General features: G+C 46.0%; 5 protein-coding genes across 5 annotated transcripts; 3 read left to right on the top strand and 2 right to left on the bottom strand.

The window, feature by feature from the left end:
- Nucleotides 1–3,283: 3,283 nt before the first annotated feature.
- AOL_s00080g227 (uncharacterized protein) lies at nucleotides 3,284–5,329 on the top strand (the record flags this gene model as incomplete). Its single annotated transcript, XM_011124602.1, has 3 exons — nucleotides 3,284–3,634; nucleotides 3,693–4,706; nucleotides 4,772–5,329. 3 exons carry the CDS (start codon nucleotides 3,284–3,286, stop codon nucleotides 5,327–5,329), a joined length of 1,923 nt encoding a protein of 640 aa, XP_011122904.1.
- Nucleotides 5,330–5,835: 506 nt separating this feature from the next.
- AOL_s00080g226 (uncharacterized protein) lies at nucleotides 5,836–7,415 on the bottom strand (the record flags this gene model as incomplete). Its single annotated transcript, XM_011124601.1, has 2 exons — nucleotides 5,836–6,689; nucleotides 6,758–7,415. 2 exons carry the CDS (start codon nucleotides 7,413–7,415, stop codon nucleotides 5,836–5,838), a joined length of 1,512 nt encoding a protein of 503 aa, XP_011122903.1.
- Nucleotides 7,416–8,769: 1,354 nt separating this feature from the next.
- On the top strand, nucleotides 8,770–11,955 carry AOL_s00080g225 (uncharacterized protein; the record flags this gene model as incomplete). Its single annotated transcript, XM_011124600.1, has 3 exons — nucleotides 8,770–8,861; nucleotides 8,974–10,469; nucleotides 10,556–11,955. 3 exons carry the CDS (start codon nucleotides 8,770–8,772, stop codon nucleotides 11,953–11,955), a joined length of 2,988 nt encoding a protein of 995 aa, XP_011122902.1.
- A 977-nt stretch (nucleotides 11,956–12,932) lies between these two features.
- AOL_s00080g224 (uncharacterized protein) lies at nucleotides 12,933–15,269 on the top strand (the record flags this gene model as incomplete). The annotated part of the gene is made up of 2 exons (XM_011124599.1): nucleotides 12,933–13,871; nucleotides 13,947–15,269. 2 exons carry the CDS (start codon nucleotides 12,933–12,935, stop codon nucleotides 15,267–15,269), a joined length of 2,262 nt encoding a protein of 753 aa, XP_011122901.1.
- Nucleotides 15,270–16,011: 742 nt separating this feature from the next.
- Nucleotides 16,012–18,393, bottom strand: AOL_s00080g223 (uncharacterized protein; the record flags this gene model as incomplete). Its single annotated transcript, XM_011124598.1, has 4 exons — nucleotides 16,012–17,633; nucleotides 17,694–17,837; nucleotides 17,915–18,194; nucleotides 18,265–18,393. The coding sequence occupies 4 exons, from the start codon at nucleotides 18,391–18,393 to the stop codon at nucleotides 16,012–16,014; spliced, it is 2,175 nt and encodes a 724-aa protein (XP_011122900.1).
- Between the last annotated feature and the right edge of the window lie 1,282 nt (nucleotides 18,394–19,675).

The raw sequence follows: 19,675 nt of genomic DNA, 5'->3' as shown, positions 1-19,675 counted from the left end.
GAGAAGTCGTAGCAGGAGCAACGAGGAATAATAAGAGCAGAAGCAGCAGCAGAGACGCTAGGAGTAGCACGAGAAGAGAAGCAGGAGGGATTAGAATAGTTGTTAGTAATACAGTCAGACACTTACTATCTTGAGTGGCAGTGCAAATGCAAGTGGTGGTGATGATTTAGTCTTGGGATGGTGGTGGTGAAAAGAGGTGAGGTTGGTTGGTGATGGTTTTGGTTTCGGGTTGGAGGAGGTTGATGTTGAGGGTGGGGAAAGAAAGAAAATGGAGAATGAATAGAGGTTGCTTATATAGAGGGGTCGACGCAGGCCTGAGGGAAACTGTACCTCAATACTTGCTGCCCGCTCTCAGGTGACCAACCCACTGGTAAGTATGCTGAGCACGACCTTTCTTCAGAATATACACCTAAAAAACAGATATTACGACAAAAACTATAACAAGTTTAGTTATTTCATCGTCATCGACACCAAGATCCATGTGCGGAACAGTGCCATCTCGAAATGATGATTCGCAAAGCTGACCTCACAAACTTACTATAGATATCCAATCTTCTTCCCACCGACTATGAAATGGAAGGAATTTAAGGTCTCTGATGCATGTCCGTTATCTAGCATACCAAGGGCTTAACTTAATGTTGCTAAATCCGCTAGTCGAGTCTTCTTATAAGTTTAATGCCTGGTGGGGATATCGGCCCTGGGTTTCCATCAACCAAATCTCGATCCTATACTGACGTTATATATAGTATACCGGTCTTATTCCACTGGTGGGTTGGTGTGCTTGAAAGCTCTTATCGATATCGCTTCGATGCATCCGGGTTTTGGTAGCCAGTGCCTAGAAACGCCAGCGGATTGCAATATTCGACCCTCGGGTAACTTAAATATGTCGTGCGATCCCAGAACCTGCAGTTACCACAGCATTCGCAAGCATCCAGAAGCAATCTTCATCCTAATTATCTATTGGATCGTTAGTCGAGCCTTGCTTTATAACGGGCGCGTGGGGTATTTATATATGGCCTGAAAACTAGGCATGCCTGATAGGACGTACCTTAAAGGCTACAAACGGCGGATTCTAGTCGACTGCCTCCACCCAATCTCCAATTCATAGGTACTATCCATGGGAAAACTGCCCAATCGCTCGTCCAAGCAGTGGATGATAGAGTCTAGCATCCCTGCAGCATCTGTCGACGTCTTCAACTCGGGTATCCACATGTTCAGGCGCGTTATTGCATTGGCGTTAAGAAAAAGCAAAATACTTTGTTGCATTTTTGCAAATTTTGTTCGGCTCACAAAGTTTCCGTTATCCCCCGACTTGACCCGCAAAGTTTCCTTCGATAGTGATATTTTGTCATTTCTCTACATATTATTGCAACAGCAGTCATTTAAATCATCTTTCTGTGAACAGAAGCTCTATTATATCCCTCGTAATGCGAAAATATTTGATATCGATCGAAATTTCCTCGGAGAATTTATGCGTTGCAAACGCCTGGTTGGTCGCTGTGGGCCATATATCCAGTCTCGTGACCAGACTTTTTTGTCAAGGGCCACAAAAGCAGAATTTTCTTATCACTCTACACACGATGCCGCATTAAAGTTCTCTCTTTTTATAGTAAAAAGGGTTGGCTCCCAAAAGAACAGCGCCAAGTGCCTTTCATAGAGCTTTTAGTCTCGTTCTAAGGCGTCGGCCGGCTGGCGGTAAGCCATAATTGTTTTTAGAGCTTAGATTAGTCGAGTTTCCTATGAAAAAATGGCCGTCCCGTAGATCTATAGAACTGTAAGCTAATATATATTCTGAACATCATTCGGTGCTATACGTCCGGTCCCCTCGAGCCACCTCCCATTGACACCATGGGCAACTAGTAGATATAGGTTAAGATTTTAGCTTCGATAGTTTTGTTTTGTAGAATCGAACCATACTACCTGCTGTATACGTAGCTATCCTGTGACTCTGTTGCGATATTCACAAAAAAAAACGAGCTGGGATAATCAAATGAGTTCCATAATATGAATATTTGTGGCGGCGTTTCTGGCGATGGGGCAGGTTGAGGGGCGTGTGAGCTTCCTTTCAAATGGCGCCATGACATTCACTTTGGTTCATCGAGGTCAGAGTTTGAGCCCGGCCAGTGCTAAACTTGACACGTCTTCCACTCGCTAATGACTTCCCACTACCCCGACCGTTTCTTTTTTGTGACCGTGCCTGTGGTATTAGGGTCTACGGGCCTCTGCTAGCGGAATTCTCTGATCAATTGAAGAATGAGACCAAACTAAGGGTTTAAACGTTTAATTATTCAACCCCACATAGCAGCTTTAACCTACCAAAATGCCATACGACGCCCCAAGATAGCCTCGCAGCTAATGGGAATTTTGCATGAACCTTCCTACCTAATTAGCTAAAGCCACCATTAATTGCGTCCATCCTCGAGTCTCCATCCTACCCTCGTTACTGGTGGCTGGTAGGTATATATATATGCATATAATTACCTAAGTAGGTATATAAATCTGCCAAAATGATACGTTAATTGCCCTCGACAAAAGGCAGTACGAGACTGTAATATGTGATCATTTTGTTTAGAGTTCTGGCTCTGGGGTCATATTTTCCTAGTATAGAAAGTCTCTTTTCTCTTGTCTCTTGAATGAATATATATCAAGATAGAAATACAGACTACTATATCAATATATATTATGAGAACGAGACAACTAGTTCTTGCTTGTACATGTGTTGGCCTTGTTGCATCGCACGGTTCTAGTTATGGCCTTGTGGCGTATCAATGTGACGCTTTTGGTAGGTTATGTTACACATAAAATTCCAACGGTATCCAACGACATCCCTTCTCTGGATCTTTATTTGTATTCTCTCTATATTTTCCTATCAATCATCAGATAAAAGATAACATCTTCCGCTCTTTTGAGCTGCGCAGTATCTCCCGCGATGTGTTTCGCAACCTGCCTAAAAGAAAACCAAGTATGCGAGCTTGGCTCATGCAAGGTTAGGAGCTCCGACGTCAGCTCGCGCTCGCAAACATCAGACGAAAAAACGACCACCCCAACTCACCGACCACCGTAGCTAGGCTAGCTACTCCACCTTTCGAATTACTCCAGTCCAGTCGCCTGACTGCCACGCAATTTTTAAAAACTTCTAAACCGTTTTCCCCAAGGTCGCTCGGGCGCGTGCTTTCCGCGCATATCCTCCATATGGGTTTTTTCTGTTCTTGTAAGACTTGAAAAACCACGGTTTTATTACTTGTTCGGCGGCTTTGCTGCTTTGTTTGCGGCCCAAGGAAACATGCCCAACTTCAGCACCTTCACTCAAGGAAGCGAATCCCACAGCTTCCACTCCTCAGCCCGCCCCCTCCGCCAACCCCGCCTCAAAAAAAAGTCCTCGATAGGAAATCTCGTCGATTCAATCTCGCGCGCTACATCCGCTGCATACGATAGTTTTGTCGGAAGCCTTACCGATGATGAGGGTGATGAGGATTTATTCGTTCCTAGCGGGGCGGTAAGGCGTCGCAGTGGCATTGTGGGGTTTGTGAGCGATGTGGGGAGCATTCTTAGTCCGAGACGAGATGTTACAGAGAGATTGGTTAGGTACTGGTGGAGCCGTGCGATTATTTTAGTCGCTATACCGGCGGGGGTAGTATGTTATCACTTTCACGGCTGGGCTGGCGGGCCGAATGCTAATACAGTACATATAGACTGTAGGTTGGTGCGCTATACCGTTACCGATTACTGTTAGACCGGGTACACCTGGCGATACCACATTTATATCATCACTTATCGAGGGCATATTACATATGATATGGCCCGAAAAACACCTACATGACGAAAGCGTTGGCTGGAGCAGTACCACATTCGCAAATGGCACCGACCCGGGATCTGAATCTCCAGGACATGGTAAAGCGCTAGTAGAGATCCATTGGTGGTTCTTCCTACTTGTCTATTATGGGTTTTATTTATTAATGGGACTGTTCTACATGACCAGTTTGTTCAACCTCTACAATATGAATTGGTGGCCGGCACGCCTTGGAGGTCCGGCGACGTATCTTCTGTCTTGGTCACTATCAGTCGCCGCCGGCATTCCGATCTACTACTTCTTTCGGCCTCTTGCTCACCTTAATATTACTTGGATCTTATTAACCTTCTTAACAATGTGTTCACCTGCCGTCATTTCCTTTATCGTTCTGCATACCGAAGACCGACATAGCTCCCTTCGATACCATCAACCCTCTGCACACCTAAACACATCATCATCGTCCCGTTCGAATAACCAAGATATATCATCAGACGCTATTGAAGATGAAGAACCTACAGAAGGCACATCGTTACTCTCCTACTCTCACATTTTCACTCGTTCACGGTCTTCCTCAAATGCCAGCGCAGATACTTACCCACCCCGACATACTATCCGAAGCCGCATTTCACACCAAGTCCGGCGACGAACAAGGTGGATCCCATACAGCTACATTCGCTTTCTATGGTTTTGTGCAGCGATTTTGATCGGACTTATTGCGTTTGTACTCGGGGAGTTATATGCCGAAATCTATCTTAGGACTCTACCACATAATAACAAGGAAACCGTTATTTATGTATACTCTTGGGTCGGTACTATTCTTGCCTTGGACGGGATAACTGGCTGGATCTTGAGCGCTCAAGTTCAATCCTACCCTCTTGAGTTTGTGTTCAAGCTGTATTTTAGCCTTACCTACTACGTATGTCCTCCTTGTATCTCTCTCCGAAAAACGCATTTCTAACCCTGGAAATACTCTATATATAGACGTACATTCGAACTCTATACGCTCGCCTACGTTCTCCCTCACAATTCGCGATCCTCCAGCTCTTGTCCTCCTCTATCGCTATTCTACTCCAACCTCTCTACATCTCCCGCCGCTTTCACAGCGTCTTAACCTATCTCAACTTCTCCTCAATAACCTATAACGAGCACATAAAGCTCACAGGTAGAGCATTCTACCTCCGCGGTCTCTCCGAAAATGTCAGTATGCTCGCGTTCTTAGGTTGGATCGTAGTCCTTCATTACGGTCCTAACCGTTTAGTTTATCCTTATCTGTCCTTCCAATCCTCCGACGACAACAAGAATGAGGATGGGTATGACTTCAATCTCACATTCTTCGCCAGCCTGGTCACCTGGGCGCTGGAAATAATCAGTGGATGGTGCGTTAGAAGGATTTTCTGGTTTGGATGGGAATTTGGAGTTACAGGTGAAGGAAAACGGGATTTTATGGATTTTGAGGGGTTGCTTGTGGCAACTGTTGCGGTTATGTGTCATGGTTTGATGAACATGTTGATGAGTATTATTCGATTGAAGTTCTCATAGGACTCTCTTAATTCCCTTACTTAGAGGAGTGGGAGTGTAATGATTTTATTGGATTTTTCCGTTTTTTTTTACGTTTGAAGCTTCTTCGGGGGTTCTAGGTAGCCCCCATATCAGCGGGGTTTTGGTTTTGTCATTGCCGTTTTAGCGGGTTTCATCATTGCATTTTTTGCATATTCGAGAACTGAAGTATTTCTGCGCGCGTGCTTTTTGACATTTCATGTTCGTTTTATACAAGGAGGGAGTGGGTGTAATATAGAATTAATTGCGGTAGAGTGTATAGAAGACAAGGTATAGATAACCGCTGAAGAACTCCGGACTTTAAACCTCATAAAAATCATGCAAAAATACCCCTCCAATAGTTAGCTATTTCTCATCCTTTCAAAGGAGTACGAAAAAAATAAATACACTCGACAAGACAGTATTATTCAAAAGCCTCCTGTATATCAGGATTAAAAGCTTGAGTAATGCAATGATAAGCAAAATAACAAAAGAGAAAGAAAGAGACATTATAAAACCCCGGCCTCACCACCGAGATTTACTTCCTGTCTGCCCTCCAAATCCACCGCCTTCCCCTTCCCAAGTCCTTCTCCAACGCCCATTCTCTTACTTACATACCTCTGTGCGGTGATACCCACCGCCAAGGCAATCGTCTCCTCCATCCACTCTGCGACCCATTCTCGTGGGTCAACAGCTCCATTAGCAAGCCCCATTTGAACATCCTCCGGCAACTCTTCGAATTCAGCGTCCATCCACTCTCCCCACTTCGCTGGGCAGGTCTGGGACATAGTCGTGAACTCCAGTGAATGCTTAGGATCAGATAGATATATTGCGAAGCTTAAAACCTCTTCGACTACATCTCCATCCTCTGATTTTGCCGTAATAGTCGTGAATGGGCAAGGATATGTAACCGGCTGAACAGCCAAGAAAATATCGCTTTTGCGCACCGGGTTGTCTGGATCGATTTGTTTCTTTTCAAGGCTGGGACTTCTTAAAGCGTATTCATTTGCGAATCCCTCAGCAGTAGCTTTTGCGAGTTTTACACCAGCTTCGAGGCCCTTTATCGTGCCTAATTCACGTTTGCGTTCATCACGCCACCAGGGACCGCCACCCCAACCAGCGGATAGACTACTATTGTGTTTGTTGGTGGCTTCAGAGCCACGTTGAATAACAAGGAGGTCGCCACCTTCGACCTGTTGCATTACGCGGGAGAAGACATGGTGGATTATTGGGTCCAAGGAGGGGTAGTTTTGGAGGTCGTGGGTTGTGTGTATGTGGAGACGTTCGTGGGCAGAGATCGGAGGGGCGATGTGGTGGAGGAGGGTAGTAAATGTTGGGATAGCACGTTTTTGGAGTTCTCCGCCTGTATTTTTTGGGGTTGGAGTGGTTAGTGGCGAGTTTTTGAAATTAGGGTGAAGGGGGGGTTGATACCTAGTTCACGGAATCCGTCGACGGAGCCTTTGACTTGTTTAGTCCACCGTTGAGCTTCTTCGGAGGATTGAATTTCTTTGTAGACATTTTGAGCTGTGGACTGGGCGACAGTAGCTGCAGCTGATGCGGTGGACCATAGTCCTCCCCACCATCCGCCGCCTTGTTGCTGTTGTTCTTGAGGTTGAATTGGCCTATGTGGTTTCGATTTCACAGCTCCAGTTTTCTCATCATATTCTTCCTCTTCCTCATCATCTTCGTCATCTTCGTCATCGTCATCATCATCACCCTCTTCGTCATCTTCACTCTCCACTTTCGCGGGTTTAGCAGTAGCAACAGGGGCACGTGCCGTCGCAGCTTTCTTCCTCAAACTTTCAGAACTAGCTCTCGCAGCGGCGTTTACACCTGCTGTAGCACGAAGACTCGGTGTGACAGGACGAGACGGAGCTCGGTGTTCTGCTGTCAACCCTTCAATCTCGGCTAATAGAGCTTTTTCGTCGGCGTCTGCATCAGCAGAGAGGGAGCCGCGGGGTTTTGAGTCGGATTGGCCTGTGGGTTTGGAGGAAGTGGAGATATCGTCGATACCGTCGAATAGGGAGTCAATATCTGTGTTTTTGGAGATAGAAGGCGGAGGCTTTGCGGCTACTTTTTTGGGAGGCATGATGAAGGTGCTTAGTTTATCGTTACTATATAAGTTGGTCGCTAGTAGTGTGAAGTTCGTGATGGTGATTTGAGCTATTGGTGGTGACGGTGACGTTGGTGCGGGACGATCTGGAAGGGATGAAAAGTACGCTGGTTTGGCACAGAAGCAGGCATGGCGTTTGATTGGCTGTGTAACGTCCGTTTTAGGTGCTCAGGTGCTCGTGTGTGGTATTCTGCGTGTTGCAGCGCCTGACAACACATTTGTTTGTGCCTTTCTATGATTCAATATTCAGAAAGATTTATCTCAATGAGAGAACCTTCGGGCCTGTTTTTGCGTAGAGGAAGCCATAGTATTCAATATATATAGGTAGCTACCCATGGATACCAATCCAGTGGCCATTGATTGGTCTAAAATCTTTTTCGGCGAACCAGTAACCAAACAACCTTGAACCCGAATTAACCAACGGAATAATGCTAGAATGCAATGCCAGTTCACCAGTTTCTGATATGATACGGTGGTTAATCGAATCGGGACGAAAAAATATATTGGCTTTAGAAGATTGACATTGAATCTAAGCCTAAATAGTAAATTATATCTATAACCATTTCCATACTATTCATATGCATAAGTCTCTGCATCAGTCTCTGCTAACATAGTGTATTTTTCGTTTATAAATACAGCGGAACCGATTAATTCTGTTTTAGAACCCATTTCGCTTTTATATATTGCCCATAGCTTGAGAAGGTAGAACACCGGTTGTGTAGTGTGCATTAAATTTTTCTCAAATCGATTCTAAAGACTAAAAGTAGACTCCATGAGATCATATCTTTCATCTCAGGACCTACAGTAGCTCGTGTAGTAGTTCCTATCTTTCCAAACCTAAGAAGCCATCTTACTACATTAATCATTCAACATGGATATCATACCTTAGCTCTGCTGTTAAGCCTAGTGTAGTCATTAACCTTTTCTGGGGCTAATTTCGATATGAAAATACCCACCTAAGCTAGAGAAGCTGATACGACGAGGCCATGCCTAAATATCTCAAATGGCTACAAAATTGATTGAGGGTGGCCTTCTTGACTAGGGAGGCCTCTGAATTCGGAAACCCTCGTAGAGTCCTCCGATAACAAATGCTGTGCCTGGTTTCTACGAACTACAGAGAGCCCTTTACCCTAGAAACGCTGGAGGAGCTTTGGATTTGATACTCGAGCCTAGATTGTAATGAACGGTTGTAAGAAAAGCATAGCCCTTGGACTCGAGAAAGGAATCTTACCTCCCTCTCTCTTTTTCCTCACTCTCTCTACAGATTGCCATCACTTTTATCATCACCTTCATCAAACTTTGTATCTATCAACCCGACCCAAACAGAGCAATGGAAGGCAATAACAAGGAAAAACTAAGGCCAGAAGGAGAGGCCAGTGAACGCCAAGCTTATGGTAGTGGGCCTTCAAGGCGGAGTGAAAGGTAGGTGGTTTTTTGACGCGTCGAAGTTGTGATTGAGGACGAGGTTGAAGTTGAAGTTGAAGTGGAATTGGAATTGGACATCACGGCTAACATTCAATATATGTGGTTCTAGCCCGCATCACTGGAACGAAGGAGGACAGCACAATTATTTTCAACAACCTCCACAACCTCCCCAACGCCCACCTAACTTTCCAACTCCTCTTCCATACCTCCATTCTGCTCATTCTCCTTCTCTTTCTTCTGCTCCTGCTCCCCATCATCATCATCACCAAGAATCTCATCAGTATCAATATCCTCATCAGTTTCAAAGACTTCACCAGGTTCAAGAACCTCAACAGTATCCAGCTCACTATTCTGACGCGCAGCTTCGACAGCCTAGTCCTGTATTACCTGCTTATCCTGATCGGCTTCTTTCTGTTCAGCCTGCTCAGAGTCTATATTCTCAAACCCACCATCCTGTTCATTCTCAACAACCTCAGTTTGCACAGTCTGCTCAATCTTCTTCTTCTCATCCCAATCACCCTGATCCTCTTTACTCTGTTGGTTCTGAGCAACCTCAGCTTGAACAAGCTGCTCAATACTCTCCTCCCGATCCCCACTATCCTGAACCTACTTTTCCTATCTATCCTGAGCAACAGTACGGTTCTGTTCAGTCAGCTCAGTTTCTTCCTCCCCAGGCTCACCATCCTGTTGCTCCTGGACAACTTCGCTTCATTCAGCCTGGTCAATTTTTATCTCCTCACCCTCAAAGCCCCAATCACGTCCACGGACCTGCTTTCTGTCCTCCTGACCAGGCTCACGCTGCTGGTCCTGACTTTTATGGTTATCCACCTTACCCAACTCTAGGTAATCAACTCCAATACGTTGCTGGCCGTGGTTTTCATCAAGAACACCAGGTTCTTCATCCAGATAACCATTCTGCCCCTGCAATCGACCAACAAGAGAATATTCGTGCTCCTGATTATCATCAACCTAGTCAGATTCCCATACCGGCTGGTTACCAGCCACAGAACAATCCTAATACAGCGCCTTACCAGTCAGGTAGCTCTTCTTCTCAACCCTTTTATCAGTCGGGTAATCCTGTTGTTTCATTCAATCAGCGACATATTGTTCCGACAGCTGTTTTTAACCCGGGCCAGAACTTCCCTGGTACTCCTGTTTATCACGGTAACCAATCCAGAGGCTTCTCTAAAGACTCTACCACTCCACAGCAGTACTACCATTCCGGGCCATCTACCCGATTGAAACCAACGAAAAAGATGCCTCCCAAAAGGCGAGTTAGTACGAAAGACTTACCTCCTGCCGTTGCTACCTCTGCTGCACAAGCGCAGCAGCCAGTTCCCGATCCCCAAGCGAGCATTGCATCCCTCGCAGAGGCTTTCCCAACCTCATTTTCGGGTCGCTTCCAGGAGGGCCAGTTGGCCAGGCCATCCTCCACCACGCCCGCAATGTCTTCCTCCCCGGGGCCATCGTCGAAGAAGAAGAAGGGTAAGGAAAGAGCTGATACCCCCTCCGGCCCCACCATTCTCGGTCAGATTTCTGGCAACAAGGCAAGAAACCCCGTCCTAACCTCTGAAGATGTAGGGGACACTGTAAAGTCCGCTCGAGGTAAGTAAAATTATCCTCCTCCTCGACTACCTGAGAGTGTCGGCTATAATGACGCATTTTAGACTTCGAAGCTAACCAGAATATAGTGATGGCAGCTGAAGTTTCTCCTTCATCGGCCCATGAGAGTCTCTTAGTCGCTGGGAACAGCGACCTAGGAACTTCTGGGCCGATGTACCAAACCCGAATTGAATACTTACAGGGCAAGTATGAAGATGAGGCCCAGGAGCTAAGGGCCGCAAAGGGGAAGGAGGCTGTTCGCGAAAGCGACGTCCCTTCCCCTGCCGCAGTTCTGGCTCCTGGGCCTTTCATCACCGGTCAGTCGCCTATACTGACCGCGGCATTCCCACTTGGCGGGTGGGAGATTGATGCCTCACGTCTGGCCAACCTTCAACCGCCCGACCCAACCGCCAACTTGGTCGCCCGAGTCACCTATCCCTATGTAAGGGAAGGTGTTCTCGAGGAGGACCCGCTGGGGCTTGGTGACCTCCAGCCCGCCGCTTCCCTCCCCCCAGTTGCACCCATACCTTCAGAGCCGACTGGGACCGCAGACCGGATGGCTTTGCCATCTTCTGGGCTCGTCGATTGGGACGACGAGTTCAGCAAAACGTTTGGCCGAACAGCCAACGAAGAGGAGTGTCAGGGGGGGGATCCCACCGAGGAGGAGTGGGAGAAGATCATCGCTGGAGCGATGAAGAGGAAGGGGCAGGAGGAGCCCACAGATGGTTCTCCGGCGGAAGCCGCTGTCTGTCCACTCCCTATGGGAGAGGACGAGCGTGTTTCGGTCGAAGAGCCATTGGGGCTCCCCTACCCGGCCCTCGACGTCGAGCCAGCCGCCGATCCCACAGACCTGGCGATGTGGGTTTACCAGATGTCCTTGGAGCACCCAGGGGATCCAGAGGAGCTTACTCTGGAGGAACTGGGCGCCGAGCTCGACGCCTACTGGGGGGAAATCGCCCAGATCACCAGCCAGCCGGAGCAAACTGGGCCGTTGGCCAGGGACGGGGACATCGAGCTCCCCGACCAACTCATGAGCTCCCCATTGACACCATTGAGTGTTATGTCAACGCCGCCGCTCTTCCAGGAAGAAGAAGACCCTCTTCCTGGTAATCCGGATCCAGCTGCCAACCGTGATCCCAGGTCAACTTCTCGCCGTCTCAACAAGCGTGGGGCTCAGGCCAGCCCAGAAGGTGTCTCCCCTCGTCCTCGGACCCGCTCGCGAATTACTCAGCAGCATGGTCCGGAGAATCTTCCCATTGCTAGTGCTTCGGTCACTCGCCGCAGATCGGCTCGCATCTCTGGGGCCAGCCTTCCTCCAGAGCCACAGACCCCCCGCGATCTATCTCCTTCAATATCTATTACTTCGGAAGGCCGAAGAAACCCCAGGACCAACACGACCTTCATCCCGAGATACCACGATGTTCGCAGCGAGAGCCAAGAACACGGAGAAGCCGAACGAGAAGACGACGACGAAGTCGATATGATTTGAGAGGTACAGCACGTCAGTTTTCGAGATGTTTACGCCTCAGGTCATGTTTCTTTTGTTTTTTTTATAAACACGGCCTCATACTTTTAACTTTTAACCAGAGCCCTTGCCTATCTTTTTTTTGTACCGGACTTTAAATTTGCCCGCCTGCTGGTCTGGAGGCAACCCGCCTGCATACCTCATGCTTAATACTCTTGTCATGGCGCTACAAACGATCCCCAGGTGGATCTTATTCCGTTCTTCTCCCAACTTATATCCTCAGCAAACGTATCACCGATGCCTCTACAAATGCACATCTCCTCTTTAAGGGCTTTTGTTTTCTTCCCTATTATGAACGGTCACATTTCGGGGCAACATTCTTCTGGTTGTTTGGGCATGTTATTTAACAGTGTTGTTATTCCGCATAGCGATGGCGTTTATTTGGATTTTTTCGACGAATGCATGTACTATAGAAAGTCTTGATGAAAGTTCTCATCAAGATCAAATGGGATTATTGTTTTCTCCTTTAATATTTTCCTCTCGGTATTATTTATGACGGTAGATATTCGCGGATTACTGTGACAGTGTATGTTGCCCGGGTATGAGGTTGTTTGTACACACATCCAGTCCTCTTCATAGCTAACCTCATATATGCCCCAGGCATACGGTACCTTGCCTAAACCAAGGCATATACCCTCAAATAAATTTTAGATAGATTGAATCAATGACGTTAAATGATATGCGGTATTAATATGCCCTATAAATTATGAAGTTAGTCTTATTTGGCTGCGATATATCGCAGAGGCCTCTAACCAGCGCAACTGAGCAAATAAAACACCAACCCTCCTCGACTACATGAAAAACCCTAAGAGGTAATAACGCATGCCATTCACTTACCACGCTTTTTCTGGAAGATCTTCATCCCGTAGTTTTAGCACCGGCGGAAAACCAGTTACATACTCAAAACTATTTTAGACGGACAATACAAATAGTGCTTCAAAATGCCACACATGGCACGAGCTGCTGTGTTATTGCTGGCCTCGTTGGTTTCGATAGGTCATGTTACGGCCAGAGCCTTACCACAATTCTACCCGGTGTCGGGATCAAATGGCGGGTCTTCACAGGGCTCAAACTCCATGAACATTGAGAGTGATGGATCCGTCTCTGCTGACGATGTTGATGCCGGGGTTCAATTAAATGCAAACGGGAACCCAAATATTTTGAACATCAATGCGAATACGAATGCGAATAATCAAAACTCTGAGCCATTTTATTGGGAAGAAGAAGAACCAAAAAATCCTTCCGGGTTGGATATGGTAGGGCAGGAACAGGAAGGATTAGCATACGACCAGGGGGGTAAAACAAAAAAGGGTAGCCCAGATGGCGGGAAAATGCTTCTGGAAGAAGAGGAAGGAGCAGAAAGTGCGGACGCTGCGTCGGTCGCGAGTACACAAGCAGATCTAGAGGAGTACGTAGACGCCGGTTTTGAGCCCGACGAAGAGGCCTTGCAGAAAGATCTTGAGTTTACCGGTGGAAGACAGATGTTTGATATTGCGCCTGAGTCCTTACAAAGAGCCCAAACCGCACCGATACAGGAATCAATAAATATTGCCCCTAAAACAGATGTTCTAGGGTCAGGGCAACCATCACCTAATGGATCACAAATAGCAGCAGAAGATGTCGAAGACCGAATCATTGAAGAAGAAATACCATCCAACATTTATCGACCGCAACATGTTTTCGACATCTCAGCTCTTCCGAGACTTGCTTCTGAGGAAGTTGTTACAGTAGAAAATGAATTCGACGAAGAAGGGAATATGAGGATTTTAACCACGGCACCGGATATAGACGCTGAATTCAAACGAGAACAGGAATCAGATAAACCGGGTCCAGCAGATATAGAGCGTAATAAACGCCTAGAACGAGAAAAGAAAGAGAGAGTGAGAAATACATATAGCTACCAGTGCGACTGCAAGTGAAATAATTTTGAATACTTACTAAAAGATTCTGAGTAGTTATCTAGGCGACGGTCTCAATCGGGAGGTAGAAAATTCCTCCCAGATGACCAACTTCCACCAAATGCAGAACTGGAATGGAGTTATGTTCTCCGTAACGAACGTGGCGAACCTATAAATGAATATGGTCTTCTACTGGACGAGAACGGTCAACCTATTCCCGAGCCCGATGACCCTTACGCCGACGAGCAATACGACGAAGAGGTCGTAGACCGGGTTATCGATCAAACCGGCCAGTCAATTAAGGGGGCTGACAAGGAAACAGGCGATGAAAGCGCGCAAGACGACACCGAATCTATTGCAGCCTATCCTGGAAGGATAAAGCCAAGAAGGCAGAAATTTGAGAGAGATTTGAATCCGTATCTAAGAAATTCTGGGACTGTCGATAACCCGTATGATGTCGATGATTCTAGATTTGCGCCTGATAATACAAGCGAGAGGAGTAATATAGCCCGCTCATACATAAAATTCAGAAAACCAGAAAGACAAATGAACGGTAGGGGCACTCGGCGCCAAAAAAACATGAGTGGTTTCGCTCAAAGACCAGGTCCTCGAACGTACAGAAATTCTCAAGCAAATGACAATCCATATAGCTTTCTAGATCAACCATATAATGATATATCACCTCAAGAGATCCAAGATTCCATGGTAGCGGAAGCAGCAATAGAGGCTCAACGAAGGTCGAACAATTCCAATCAACAAGGCTCTAACCAAGCGTGGCCGCAAACAAGCGATCAATACACCGCCGAGGAAATCATGTTGTTGTACGAACTTCAAGCTGAAAAAGAGGCTGCCGCTGCCGCGAAGGCGCGGGAAAACCAATCAGGCCTTGGGTTGACCCAACAGACCATGATAGACCTTGCGGAAGCCGGAGGAGTCCCAAAAAGGACAAACACACAAGGCACTCAAGCTAACCAAAACTTCGATCAGGGTCTGTATGACCTTGCTAATCAAGCTTTCCAAGGCAATAATCAGCTTTCATCTATCAATAACCTAGCCATGCCATCTGGTAGCGGCGCTTTCGACTTTGACCTCAACAACTATGCAGGCAAACAGGCAAATTTCTTTAACCCTGGTGTGAATTTCGGGTATGATGATAGCTTGGACATCAACTCAGGACTCAATCAGCAGGCGCTACCACAGGAAATGGTGGGAACCGGGGCTAATCCACCCGCTGGCGATTACGTGAGCAAGAGTCCTGAGAATATGACTGAGGCAGAGTTGATTGACTTTTTAACCAACCTGGATGTACCTGTTGGTGTCGGTGATGATTTGTACCCGGTAGAATATCTGAGGGAATTGGCAATGCAGTTAATGGGATGAATTTTCAATTCAGCGGAGGAAAAGAATTTATACAGCAATTTGTCTTGAATTGCGGAGCAAATATACGTGGCTTTATAAAAGTTCAACTCTTAGCTAATATTATAATTAGAAGGCACCGATAATACAAAATTACCGGGTTGATATATATCCGCGGCCAAGAAAACCCTACAGGCTTACCTTTAGAACTCTGTCTTGATATCCTAGTAACACTAGCTATAACCTGCGATTCCTTGAGCGGTCGCAGCTAATAATTACTCAATAGAAGATCTATGAGACCCACGGTTTCATATATAAAGAATAAAATCATGGTACCATGGTAGCCATCAAAAATCAAAATGAAGATTTGGTATTGTGACTTCCCCTTAGGACCTAAAAATTTCGAATTCCTAGATCTGTCCATTTGCCGTAGTTGGTTCGAAACATAACATAAAAAAATTAAGTACATCATGGCATAAGGTATTTGAGAAAAAGGATAGGTCAAGAAAGTATTGCACACGCAGACTAGACATGTATATTAAACAGAACCAGAGAATTAACAAAAGATAGAAACCACAAAGAAACGAAAATCAGACCCAAAAATTTCAAACCTGTCAAAGATGGGAACCAGGAAATAGCAATAATTCGAAAATGACCAACATACGCCAAAAGCATGCCCTCTATATATATAGAGTACTCCTATATCGATTGGAAGATCTCAGAACGGTTCCGCCAACTATTCATGAGCTCTGGGATTCCCGGGCCTTCAAAAAGGAATGATACTAGCGGCTTCTTGTGCGCTTTTAGCTCTCTCGAGTCTAGCCTGCAACTCCCTTCTCTTAGCCGCGGCCTGATAATCCTCACAAGCAATATTACGCAGCTCTAGATCTTCCAAACCTGAGACATATTCAGATTTCAAGAGGCGAACAGGTCCATTTTTCCCCAAGAGATGACGTTCAACGACCTGGAGGACAACATTATCGGTGAAACGCCTGAGACTGATGTCGTAGTACGACTTGAGGATATCATGGACATCGCGGACGGTAGTATCTTCGTTGGACAAGTTGAACATCTGAGCAACAATGTCCAGATTTACCATACCGTTCGCGCCCTTTTGTTTCTTCAATTCGTATAATGCTCTCTTCTGTCTCATTGCCTTTTGATTTTGTCCAAATGAAACATTGACTGTTTGCAGAATTCCACTGCGCTCATCTTCTATCAATTGGTCAAGCTCTCGGTAGGCCTGAGTAATAGCAGCACCCGTAGCTTTTGATAAACTGGTCTGTAGCTTTTTACGAACGGTGTCATCGGAAACTACACGGTTAAAAACTTCGGCGTTGAACTTCGCAACTATGTCCACTACACCGCGAACGTGTTCTCCAGCTACAGTTTTCCAGTTGGTTGACTGTTCTCGGAACATTTGGATGACGACATTGTAGTTGACGAGACCCGGGAGTTCTGGACCGCGAGAATCACGATAAGTGACCTTGATCCAGTCGTATATATCCTCGGGATCTAGTTTATTAAAGGAATTTTCGCCATCGACATTATTCTTATAGCCATATACTTGATGTTCTTCTCTCTCATGGCTAGTAAATGGAATTTCTAGTGGTGCAATTTCGTCGACTTCTTCTGATTGTGGTTCTTCGTCTTCATCCTTAAACTCTCGTGTGTGGCCTTCGATTTGCATCCGTTTGGCAAAATCGCTGTTCATATTTTGGATACGAGTTCGTATCTTGAGTGCGGACTTTGAGTCAATTTGCTCTCTAAACTTGGCATCCAAGCAGTCCGTTACACTTCTCTCATATTCGTTGGCGATCTTCGTCAAGTAGATTCTTTGCTCGGTAGGAGTCGTTCTTGCGATCCCGAGCTGCGCCAGGGAATCCTCCGTTTCAATGACTAGCCTATTTATCTCGTCGACGAGTTTTGGAAACTCATCGCGAACGTGTTCATAGAGAAGATGTCCAAGGAAGGGCTTTAAATTCTCAATGCCGGTTTTGTCCCGGCCGAGGCGACTCCACGGCGCCTTCCTGAAAAACTCCTTTTCCTTTATATGACGCTGCTGAATGGTAACTCCATCCTGAATCTCCTTTGTTGAGCGATTGCGAACAGCAAACCATCCGTGGCGAAGCTTTTCCACTTTATTCGAGGCGATTTGAATGACACCATTCTCATCTCCAGGTTGTACGGCATCACACTTGGTTATGATACCGACTGTGCGTCGGCCCTCAGGGTCAACTTCGCGTGCCATCCTAAACACCTCTTGATTTGCGAGATTGTTTCTGCCGTCCATCACTGCCATGATGATGGTGCGAGGATCCTTGATATAAGTTTGGATCAAATTGCGGATGAGATCCTTGTCCTCCTCAGTTTGGTAGATAGTTGAATCTATAGAAACTTTTAGCGAATTTTCAATTTCAGTGGTTCAAGGTCATTCGCTTTTCTTACTGTGAAATAATCCAGGAACATCTACAATTGTCAAATGTGGGTGGTGCGGGCCAGAGAGCTCGATTTTCAAGATATCATTCGAAAATCTCTTGTCTGGAGTATCTTCGACCTTGTCCCCGGGCTTAGGGATCCCCATATAAACGGCTGCCTATTCAATAATTAGTATACCACAATACAAGGACTCGAATCGTCGTAAGGAGGGTAGACGGGTAATTAAAGACTTGCCTCATCCAGAATTTTGGCAAAGCTCTCCGGACCAAACTCAGCTTCCGTCAATGAAACCTGAAACTCCAACAATTTGTCTCTAAGGTCAAGATCTAAATTCGCATCGGCTCCGGGTATAATCGAGGCTCTAACGTGTCCTTCATCGTCATCCGCGCGACGCAAGACGATTTGGGTTGCAAACCTCGTACAGAGATCGCTAGCCACTGGAAAACTGATCTCTGTGAGACCTTCGAGAAGAGATGATTTACCCGACGATTGGTCGCCAACAACGACAAGCTAGGCGAAACCGGTGATGTTAAGTTAGAATACTTTATAGACTGCTACGTCGAAATCTCTAAGGACATACCTGCGGTAGAGAGATATCTTCACTGATATTAAGCTCACGGAACCTGTCAATGATATCGAATAGCTGACTCCGTGCTGCGGAATCTAGGGCCTCGAGGTTTGAGAAGTTTTGACGTCTTGCTTGCGACATTTTTTGAATCTGAAGTCTGGGCACAAAAGTAATGTGTGGTGGGTTAATTGATGGTGAATTGATACCAGTGAATGTTCTGAGGCCTAAAAGGCGAAAGGATGATTGAAGAAACACTGGAGATTTAAGAAATGTCAAAGTTAGAGCTCTTTACTACGAAGCGATATGGCAATTGAGCACACTGGATACTTTTTGAAGAAGATTTAGTCACTAGGAATCTTTTCGATGGACGGTTGGTTAGGATTATATATAACAATCGAAAACTAGGCAGATACCTGGGCCATGAATGGGATATCTTCAATTCGGGCTTGGAAGCTTGAGCACCAGATAGCTCATGGGTGGCACAGACAAGACGAATCTATTCCAGGGGGCATTGCTCAAAAAGCTGCCTGAAAGCCCCAGACCCCAACGGAAAGCGCCGTCCCAAAGTCTGCAGCTGCTAGATCCTGCACCCCGGCCTAGCTTGGTTGGATGCAACATGTTAACAATAGGTGGCTCGATTTATGAAGCGCCTACATATGCAACTTCCCGGTGGCCTAATGTATTGTACCTTTACTTGCAATATCTTCATAAATATTATCTGATAAATGGGATGAGAAACCCCAACTGCTCAACCTTAACTTCAGTATTCCGAAGTATTTTCGTGAGACGGAAGCGGCTAATACAACTGTGTAAATAGTTAAATTGTCATTATCTAAGATCTCATCGACCATGGACTATCGCACAGAGTATGATTATTCATTTGCGTATATTCAGGTACTGTATGTGATCCTTGTCTATAATACTATGTCCTATAGATGAGTATCGTGCCGAGTCGCATGCATGAAATGCATGGGATCTCTGAATATTGTGCTAAGCTTGCTCAATTCACAGCGGTAGCTCAAACCAAGCCAGCTATGAGATACTTGGCTAAAAGCTCCTAACTCTCGTCTCTTCAGAAGACGCCTATTCCCGTATCTTTTGATCTTTCTCAATTGATCAATTTACATTCACGCAGCCAATCAATAGACTGATTTTTGTTCTTGCATCGGGCCTAATTGGTTGGTCTAGTAGCACCGCCTTGCAATTTCTTAAGCCCGAATTGCTTGTGGGGCCGGATTGCATCTGAATCGCTAATCTGCCCTTCGATAAGCCTTAATTGCAAGTAGTTGACAGGCTACATTCCTTACATTTGCTGCATTGGATCCTCAGAGCCTCACTTTGGGCTCACTATAACCGCCCAACATGAATGGTTATTGATACACACAACGCAACGGAAACTAGCGGGCGACTTCAGGCAACATTT

This window comes from Orbilia oligospora, assembly GCF_000225545.1.
Source record: "Orbilia oligospora ATCC 24927 unplaced genomic scaffold scaffold00080, whole genome shotgun sequence".
In the NCBI taxonomy this organism is placed as follows: domain Eukaryota; kingdom Fungi; phylum Ascomycota; class Orbiliomycetes; order Orbiliales; family Orbiliaceae; genus Orbilia; species Orbilia oligospora.
This window is presented reverse-complemented; position numbering and strand designations above follow the sequence as displayed.